Here is a 10,924-nt window from a genome sequence, read left to right on the forward strand (position 1 = left end):
CATACATAAAGACTCAAATTCGAAACCCTCTTAAACGATGTCAAGTTGCTTATCAATTGAACCAACCTTGTTGATGATTAAAATAATTTTTAATATTATAAAGTTATTATAAAATATAAAATAATTATAAAATAAATAAGAATATAATAAATTTAATAATTCTCTTAAGAAAACTTAAATTTCATTAGAGAAAGAGATTATTTTTTTACAATAGATAAACAAAATTATTTAAGCATATTTCATTTATCTGAGTATATTATTTTTAAATTATGCAAATTGTGCTCAAATTTTTTAATATTCAAATTTCATCTTTATACTATAACTCTCATTCTAAATTGGTTTTTAGACTTTTAAATATTCTGATTTAATCTCTAATTTCATCTAAATATAAAGCTATTTTCAACCATAATTTAACTTAATTTTTTAAAACGTATAATAGTATAGCTTGGAGTCATATTTCTATTAACATGGGATGTAATTAACGATTTTATTAAAAAATTAAAAATTCAAAAGTTTGAGGATTAATTTAAAATGAGATAATTTTAGTATGAAATTGGAACGTTTAAAAATTTAAAGAACAACTTGGGATGAGGATCGTAGTTTGAGGACATATAATATAATTAAAGGTACACTACGAATTTTGTACTTAAACTATCAGTTTTATAATGTTTTACTACCTAAACTTTCAATTTTTTCAAAATCATACTTAATATTTAGTTTTTATTTCATTTTAGTACACCTCCATTAAATACTTAACTCGTTTAGTACTTAAATTATCAGTTTTGGTCCGTTTTAGCACCTAAACTTCAATTTTTTCAAATATTAATGTTAAATTTTGAACAGTGGTACTAAAATGAAACAACATCTAAAGTTTTCAACGGCGAGAAACTAAAATAAAACAGAAACTAAACTTTAGATATGATTTTAGAAATATTGAAAGTTTAGGTACTAAAATGAACTAAAACTGATAGTTTAGTTACAAAACGTGAAATTTACCCTATAATTAAATAATTATTTATAATAAAGGGGATGTTTGGAGACGGTAGCTTTTGGATTCTGGTATATGCAAAGTGGGTGATGTTTGCAAAGTTAACAGCCTTTTTGTTTTTTATTCATGTTTTAATGGAGATTTGGTGAGCTTAGATTTTGGAATATGTCTCAGACAAAAAAGATAAAGTGACAAGTGGGTGATGTATGTGACACATTTTTTAAAAAAAATAATTCTTAAATAAACTTGTGTGCTATTTGCACAAATAAATAAAATAAAATATTTTTTTCTGATAAAATTGGCAATTAATTGTACATTTAGATTTTATAAACGTGTAAGAAATTTTATGAAAAAATTTAAATAAAAATAATTTAATGATAAATTATTTTACTCTAATGTAGAATTAAAAAAGTTAAAATAAATATTTAAACCAACAAGGGAATTTTTTAGTCAAAAACAGCATAATTAATTTTGACCATCCAAATACTCGGCACGATTTTGAAGTTTGACCGATTAATAAACATGCGTCAATCGGGTTTTTTTATTATTATGAACAGATGTATTGGTTAAATTAACGCTAATTGACTGAGGGTTTGTTTGGTTGAGAGAATGTGAGATTTTCATGGGAATAGAATTCACATTTTTTCGTTTGATTGGCCGGGAATGTCATTCCCGATAATCTTACATTACCAATAGTGAATTTTTTGGAGTATATTACCGGGAATGTCATTACCTCCCTTTCCTTAGGTATTATTGGATTACCAGCGTTTTGGACTAAAATACCCTTAATTTTTTTTTCTTTCAAAAATATCATTATTCTGTCATTGAATAATAAAAATTCTACGAATGTTAAATTACAAATTTATCCTTAAACTATTTTAGATTTAAAAAAAATCTATAATTAAAATTTTATATAAAGTTCAGAGGTTAAAATAAAACTTTACTCTTTCATTAAACCTTTTTATATTTTCAATTTTATAAAAAAATATATATAAAATTTTATGAATTTAAATTTTTAAAGAAAATATATAAATATTTTTCAACTTGTTAAAAAAACAAATATATAATAAGGATAATTTGTTCAAATATACATTCCAATAATCTTTTATTTCTTTAACCAAACATGATAATCTTACATTCCTGCTAAACCAACCAAACACAAAATACAACATTCTCAGTAATCCTATTCCCTGGTAATCTTTTATTCTCACTGGTAATCTTACATTCCGTGAACCAAACACACCCTAAGGGGCTATTTGTTTGACTCTAAATGGAATCATTCAGCGCTGAATGCTGAACGGTTCAGCATTGACTTTTCAAATACAACTCGTATCTAATTCGAATACGAATCCGATGTGTCACATTGACTTTCAAATCGTTTACTTCTGAAAGATAGTTGCAAATCTAAACTTTTATTTATATAAAAAACGATGGACTCATTGATCAAAAAGTAAATAATAGAAGTTCAATATCCCTCAATTTCAACTTCTTGAAGCACCAACTAAAATTGACTTTTTTTCTTCCATTTGCCAAAAATTCACACCTCGTAAAACATATTTCTCAAGCGAAGACACCCAAAGTGACCCCTGATCGGTAATAACATTTCGAATCAGCTGCACCAACAACAGATAGATTATCCATTTTCCACAAGAATTTGGTATACAACTGCTCGATCATATAGAGCACAACTCAAGGAAGCACAAGCTGTCGACACCAATTGTTTGAAATGCTAAACAAAACTGATTTTATAAGCAATAGTCTACCCCACATAGTTGAGATGCCTAGTTGATCGCTGCCCCAACTTCTGGTTAACTCAATTAATTAAAGCAATAAGATCACTCTTTAAGGTTAAGTTTGGTTGGCATGAATCCCTTAGAATTGGGGGGAATTGGAATCCAATTCCACCACTTTCCCATGTTTGGTTCAAGTTTTCCAATGGAATTGGAATCCCTCATGGCTTCAACTTTACATCAAATGAGGGAAAGTGAATTGCATCCAAGAATGGATGAAATTCAATTCCCTTGTTGGAGGGAATTGAAATTTGATCATACTACCCTCATTAATCTTTTGGTAACTTATTCATATATTGAATAAAAATATTTTTTTTTATTTCGGGTCGGGTTTCTAATTCATATATTAGGGTCGGGTCGGGTCGGGTGAAACTTTATTTTGGTCGGGTCGGGTCGGTTTTTTTAAGTGTGATATTCGGGTCGGGTCGAGTTCAGGTTTAGGGTGAAAAATACCGGACCCGAAAATATATATAATTTTACCTTATATATTTAGGAATAATTACAATAATACCCCTCTCTATATAATTTTTTTCAATTAAGTCACTGTTTTTATTGAATAAAAATAATTTTTTTATTATTTCGGGTCGGGCCGGGTCGGATTTCTAATTCATATATTTTGGGTCGGGTCGGGTTTTTTAAGTGTGGTATTCGGGTCGGGTTCGGGTTTATGGTGAAAAAAACTGGACCCGACCCGAAAAAAAATAATTTTACCTTATATATTTAGGAATAATTACAATAATACCTCTCTATATATAATTTTTTTCAATTAAGTCAATGTTTTTATTGAATAAAAATAATTTTTTTATTATTTCGTGTCGTGTCGGGTCAGGTTTCTAATTCATATATTGAATAAAAATAGTTTTTGGTATATTTTTTGGTAACTAATTAACATACTCCGATTGTAATGTATCGAAATATTGCTCTATCTTTTGGTAACTTATTAACATATTTTGATTGCGATGATTTTAACTTATGACGTTTATTAGCATGATTTTTATAATTTATTGAAATGAATAATCAATCAATAAAATGAAAATATAATATTTTTTAATTTTTTATAATATATTACTACATGTAAGTTGTAAAACAAACTAAAATAAAGCAAAAAAAATAAGAAGGGCAATTATGTCATTTTACATTACTGAAATCAAATTCATCTGACATGTCTGCGAACCAAACAGAATATGGAATTGGATTCCAATTCCATTTCCTGCCGACCAAACAGAATATGGAATTTGATTCCAATTCCTGACAGATTCTAATTCCTGACAGATTCCAATTCCTTCACAGATTCCAATTCCCTCAAAAACATTTCAGCGAACCAAATGTCACCTAAAAGTTTTCTTGTAACTAAAGGCACCTCCAAATATCTAGTCGATGTTTCCCTTATTGAAACCTATAAGTGCTCTCAAAATGACTATCGATTAATTCTACAAGACCACTGATAAATACATTTCAACCTTTGAAGCATTAAGCTTTAGATCCAAATAAACATAGAACTGATCTAATTCTCTTGCAACGAGCCCTTAAAAAAAAATCAAAGAGTCATCCGCAAAGCATAAGTGGGTTAATCTAATTCTCTTGCATCGTGGATGAAACTCAAAGATCCCATTGGCAGCATCTAGGTCCAAAAGTCTAGATACAACATTCATGGTCAAGTTAAACAAATAAGGTGATAGGGGATCTCCTTGTCTTATACCCTTTCACCTTTAAGAAACCCCATCATGCTATCCTTGTCTTACACCCTTTTCACCTTTAAGAAACTAGGAATGGCAACGGGTCGGGTTTTGCTCGCCCCGTCCCTGAACCCAAAATGAATCCCCGTCCCCGACCTAATTCCCGACGGGTTTTTTATCGGGGCGCCCCGTCGGGGATTTTTTTACCTCGTCCCCGAACCCGACCCGAAATATTATACCCGAACCCGAAAATATTTTATATATAACTAATATAAAAATATAAAATATTATATATATAATTAATATAAAATATATAAAATATTATATATATACAATCGGGGCGGGTCGGGGATATCTTGCCCCGAATCCGACCCGAAAAAATCTCTGATACCCGACCCGACCCGAACTTGACCGGATTTCGGGTTTCCCCGTCGGGTTCGGGTCATACTGGCATCCCTATAAGAAACCCATCAAGCTTCCATTAAACAAAATTGAAAATCGAGCCCCAACAAAGCAATCCCTAATCCAATCTCAGGCACAGTAAGAATAAACCCCAATCTAACCAATCAATTTTTTTAGGAGGTACACCTTTGGAGCACACTTAGGGGAAGGTCTCCTACGGAAGCTGCTCTCACCTAGTGTTGGGGACAGCCTACTATCTTACCTCCCCTTATCCAATTACATATGGGAACAAGGGACAACCATTTTTAGGGGAAAGGAACTTCCTAGCATACATCTTAACAATCTTCTAAGCCATGAGTGCATTGTTCACTATACTCATTCCTTGCATAAATGCGGTTTGATTCAGGGCAATCATGTTCGACCTATAATTTTTTATTTGAAATTTTTGGCACAAACATCACAATAGTAACATTAAACGTAGGCAACATGACAGAATCAGAAGAAAAAAAAGATCTTACAACAGCTAAAAAACCAGTCCCAACCATAGACTAAGCACCCTTGGTCATGTCCATATGACTGTTTTTCTTTGTTTTCTTAGCCGCCATCAAATAATTTTTGTATATATAATATTTGAATTATTTGGATTCATTCTCATTATAAATTTAAATTCATAAATTTAATAATATAATATCATTTGATTATGATAAATGTATATATTGTCAACATATTCAATTTAAACTTATAATAAATATGTATATTTTTTTGACTGAAAAAGGGAAAAGTGGGTGAGATCGAGGACCGGTGTCGCTGACGAGTCAATGGAAGACTATTGTTTCGGTGGCGGCCGCCGCCCGGTTTTTAGAAAGGTTCAACCCGGAAAAATATACACCTGTCCCGAACCTAACCCGTTTTTTTAGATAAAATTCAAACCCGACTCGACTCTAAATAATATATTTATTAGAAAATATTAGATTTTTAATAAAAATAGGGATTTATTTGAAATAAATAATATATAGAGGAGTATTATTGCAATTATCCTTAAATATATAGGTAAAATTACATTTTTTTTGGGTAGGATATTTTTCACCCTAAACTCAAACTCAACCCGATCCGAACATAACCTCTAAAAACCCCAACCCGACTAGACCCAAACACATTTTTTTTTTAAAATCTGACTCAATCTGATGGCAACCTATCAAGTTCGGATCCCGTACCCATCCCTATTTTGAGTTTTTTTCACATTAGTTTTAGAACTAACTAATTTTCCTAATTTGGTCTTCCTATTAAAGTTCGGGTCCCGTACCCATAGTCTACAAGGTGTCGGGTTTCTATATTTGATCCGACTTAATTTAATTAAATTGATTTTTTTAATTTTAAATTCAAGTTTAAGTTGAATTATGTTTTGATTTAAGATATAAAACTCGATCTAATACAATATTATAATTATCCTTCGAACTATACCGCTAAGCTAGATTTAAACTACGATTGCGGCTGCGTCACGTTTATTGCGATTGCGGACATGACGGATGCTATTACAGTCATTACGGATATCTCAATCGTGAATTTTTTAGGTTGTTATTTCGGATCAGTGCATTACTTGCATGCCTTATACTTATCCTAGATAAATAAACAAATGACTTGAAGTTAAGATAACCATTAATGTGATTTGAATATTGAAAGCATCCACTCTAACCGAGTATCGGGATGAGAATATATTTTCTCTTATCCCGACTACTAGATCTATCTAATCCGTTGATCTACAAATAACTATAATAACTAGTGCTATCAGCTGAAGACCATTATAAATACCCTTCAACACAACTGAGAAGATGACTTGAATCTCGTACAATCCACTCCTAATCTCATTCTTTTCATGACCGACTCTCTCTCACGAAGAAATATCGACTAATTATTTTATTGCTCATTTTTCAATCTTTACAAAGGATGGATTCAAATATTATAACAGATCGGTAATAAAGTGCGGACAAATCTCTACTTTGGACCATAAATATTGCTTAAAAAACTGAGTATCCCATGTTAACATATGTCGTCCTCTCTTTAGTTTCCTAATTTTGGCCCAATGCACATCATGTATAAATTCCTCAGAAAATCCTCTGATCATAGTGTATCTCAGAACATGGACAAGGTCTGCTTCTTGTTATCCCTGCTTCTCGTGGTCGCTTCTGGTGTCGTCAACGGCGTAAGATCGGAAGATAAAAAGGATTCGAAAGTCGAAGTATTTGAGCTGAAGGCCGGGAACATATCTGCTAAGTTCGCCAACTATGGAGCAAGCCTCATGTCACTTGTTATTCCGGACAAAAATGGTTGGTTCTTTTTCTTTCCTTTTCGGATTCCGATTTTCTCGTTCGGGTCGAGATTTTATTTCGTTTTCTCGTTGTCCGCAAATTTTCAGGTAAACCGGGGGACATCGTTCTCGGATATGATTCTCCGGATGCATACAAGGTGAGTTTCATTAGTGCATATCGGATGTTGAAATAAGGGAAGCCATAGAAACTAATTGAGATGGAACACACCCTGCAGGATGATGAAACATACTTCGGAAGAGTCGTCGGACGAGTCGCAAATCGAATCCGAGACGGGAGATTTTCTTTGAACCGAAAGGAGTATCAACTGAAGCCTAATGTCAATGGGAAACACATGCTCCACGGTGGCCCCGGAGCATTGGCCGATGTTATCTGGGAAGTGAAGAAGATTAAGGAAGATGCTAACGTTCCAACCATTTTGTTTACTTATGATAGTCCGGACGGTGAAAATGGTAAGAAAAAAAAAAAGCATCATTATTTCTCATTGCAAAGGATTGCTTATAAGGCCAATAAATTGGATTTATTACATCACAATCCTCAAATTATGACTTATTCTCAATTAATCCCTAAACTTTTAAATATTTCAATTTCATACCTAAATTATGACTATCATTCCAACCATTTACGTGTTTGTAAATGTTCGCTGCCTTCTCATATCTTTGTCTTCTAGTTTTCCGTTCGGTCTTGTTCGGTTTGTCCTTGGTTATATGTACTCTTTTCCTCCACTTAGGTTAGGGAGGTTTTTAAAGAGACATATAACCAAGTCGACTTTTTTTTATTAATATATAAATATCATCTTGCCGATAAAAAAATAGTCTTCAAACATTTGAACATTTCCTTAAATTATGATTTTTATTTTAAATTGGTCCCCAAACCTTTTAAACATTTTAATTTCATCCTAAACTATATGTATACACTAACCACATCCTTTGCCAATGAAATCATATTTAGGTTAAATTATGCTTGAAACTAATTGCATATTTGGATGACTTTGGGGATGAAATTGAAAGATTCAAAACTTTGGGGACCTATTTAGAATGAGGATCATAGTATTGAGATGAAATTGGAATAATTTTGGGATCAAATTGGAGTATTCAAAAGTCTAAGGACTAATTTAAAATGAAGACCATAAGTTGGAGATATAATGCAATGAACTCCAATAAATTTGATCTCCGGTACATTTTGCTTCAGGATTCCCAGGCAAGGTTAAATTCTCCGTCCGGTACCTCATCCGTTCGGATCTCCGATTTCGAGTGACAATGAAAGCCAAACCTATAAAAGAAGCAACCCCATTGAACCTAGTGCAGCATACATATTGGAACCTTGGTAACCATGACATTGGCGACATCTTGTCCGAAGAAATCCAGATTTTTGCCTCCGAGATCACGCCGGTCGATAACGAACAAATCCCCACGGGCAAACTTCAACCCGTGAAAGGAACTCCGTACGATTTCATCGAACCGAGGGTGATCGGTAGTCGAATCAAGGAACTTCCGGGTGGTTACGACATAAACTACGTCATCGAGGGCCCTGATGACCCCGTCAAGATGAAGAAAATCGCGACGGTGAAGGACCCGAGGTCGGGGAGAGTCATGAGACTGACTTCGAACCAACCCGGCTTGCAATTCTACACCGGAAACCTGATAAAAGACGTGAAGGGAAAAGGGGGAGCGGTTTATAAAGCTCACGCTGGACTATGTTTGACGACTCAAGGCTTCCCAGATGCAGTGCATCACCCCAATTTCCCTTCCATAATTGTTTCACCTGGAAAGCCTTACAAGCATAAAATGCTGTACAAGTTCTCCATGGCATCGGACGAAGAAAAGAAACCTGAGGGGAAGAAATTAGAAAATAGAAAACTCATTTTGAACGATAAAATTTTGATCTAAAATGTAAACTCACAAAGATTTTGTAATACAAATGAAGAAATTGTTGACCTTTGAAAATTTTGTGTTGAAAAAAAATATTTTACACGATGATTTAGATTAATTCGACTTTAAAATTAAATTTATATCTATTACTTTATCCATCCACACTAAAATTAAATTGTTGGCCATGACAATCTCACTCAAATTACGGGGACCTACACATATTAGTACGGTATACCGGGGTCCCCGGTCAGAACCACACGTGCAAGTTTCCCTGCATGTAGCTCGTCCGTGCTTTCCCAGGCGCTGCATGTGACTCAGCATGAGGCGGAACTGCACACTCTTGTGTTCAAAGCATTGTCCGAGTGAGTAGGTAGCGCCAGGGTTTCAAATCGCAGTCGCAGTCGCATTTTTTGTCATTTTGGGTTTACCGTGACTGCGGGTATCTCGGATGGCGGCGAAACCGCTATATCGCGGATGAAATCGCGGTCGCGGAACGTTTTTTGAAACTCTGGGCAGCGCCTACCAAGCAAAGCTTTCTTGAGGGGGCTGGGCTGGTTCCTTTTCGGAAAACCGCCTTTTTTTCATCTATACTAAAAGCTGCCATGCACGTTCAGTGGCAAATTTGGCACGCCTTTAAAGTTAAGTGTCTAAAACTATGTCGTTTTAAGCTTCAAAATAGCCACACCAGAACGATGGGGTTTTGGTTAGACAAACTATGCTAGTAACTGTTTGTCATGTCATTCCGTTAGTGACTTAATGACATAGTGTTATAATTGAATTTGAAACTAAAGTTCAATGTTATAATTGAACTTTTTTAAAAAAGTTTAGTGGTATAAATGAGTCAGCAGACAAAATTCAATGATATCTAAAGTAATTTTCCCTAAAATATAACTCAACAATTTGTTAGTACAACCTATCAAAACAATGAATAACAAAGTAAATTAAATAAAATAAAGGGTAGAAAATATAAAGATAAATATAAAAGCATCATCAAATATAATTAAAATTAAAATATATAACAATTTCAAAGTACCAAATCCAAAATATCATCACTGGATAAACATAAGCATCTAAATACCAAAATAAACCAACAAGTAATTCAAAATAAACCCTAAATTCTAAACCCTAAACCCTAAAGACAAATATGATAATGCATGAATCTAGGATGACGATGCATGAATCTAAGACGATCAACATTAAAAGAATTCAGTAACCTTCATAAATTTTTCCTAAACCCTAAACTATCTAACGAAGGGTTTCGTTGCACAATTCTGATTATATCGGTAAACAACCTTTTACCAAATATGGGATCGGACTATATGTGACCAACGATAAATCAATCAGAAAACAAATGTTGTGAAGGTGTTGTTGCAAAACGACCGAAAATGTATGCGAAAAATGTACCGAAAGTCATAATGAATGTACTACAAGAGCATAGAAAACACATGCTACAAGAGAAGAGAAAAACATGTCACAAGGATCATCGCCTGTTGACAACCAACATTAAGATTGATATCACCGCCAACAAAACAAAAATCGAAAAGATATGAAAATCCATCAATTTCATATCATGTATTATTTTTTATTATTTTCATATGACGTGATATATTTTATTAGTATTTTAATGTCACATAAGATTAAAATAAAAAAAATTAAAACCTTAAATTATACCATTAAAATTTAGATTTAAACACTAAACCCCCAAATTATATATCAAATCATATAGCAAACCAAGACTCCAAATTAAACTCCCACTCCAGCCACACCCTCTCGCCGACGGACAATGGCTGATCGATGGCCTCACCCCAGACATATAATTCTGCGTGGCATTAAATTACTAATAAAATATGTCATATCATATAGAAATAGGATA

The 10,924-nt window shown here is 33.2% G+C and overlaps 1 protein-coding gene across 1 annotated transcript; it reads left to right on the forward strand.

Moving 5' to 3' along the window:
* Positions 1-6,993: 6,993 nt before the first annotated feature.
* Positions 6,994-9,069, forward strand: LOC120203293 (galactose mutarotase-like). The gene is made up of 4 exons (XM_039203608.1): positions 6,994-7,180; positions 7,270-7,319; positions 7,398-7,632; positions 8,372-9,069. Exons 1-4 carry the CDS (start codon positions 6,994-6,996, stop codon positions 9,067-9,069), a joined length of 1,170 nt encoding a protein of 389 aa, XP_039059539.1.
* The last annotated feature ends 1,855 nt before the right edge of the window (positions 9,070-10,924 follow it).

This window comes from Hibiscus syriacus, unplaced genomic scaffold (assembly GCF_006381635.1).
Source record: "Hibiscus syriacus cultivar Baekdansim isolate YM2019G1 unplaced genomic scaffold, ASM638163v2 tig00009796_pilon, whole genome shotgun sequence".
NCBI classification, from domain to species: Eukaryota; Viridiplantae; Streptophyta; class Magnoliopsida; order Malvales; family Malvaceae; genus Hibiscus; species Hibiscus syriacus.

Bases quoted from the DNA above. Each gene is read 5' to 3' on its own strand.
- LOC120203293 (XM_039203608.1), top strand. From the start codon at position 6,994: ATGGACAAGGTCTGCTTCTTGTTATCCCTGCTTCTCGTGGTCGCTTCT. The intron at 7,181-7,269 runs GTTGGTTCTTTT...GCAAATTTTCAG, and splicing joins TGTTATTCCGGACAAAAATG to GTAAACCGGGGGACATCGTT. The intron at 7,320-7,397 runs GTGAGTTTCATT...CACACCCTGCAG, and splicing joins ATTCTCCGGATGCATACAAG to GATGATGAAACATACTTCGG.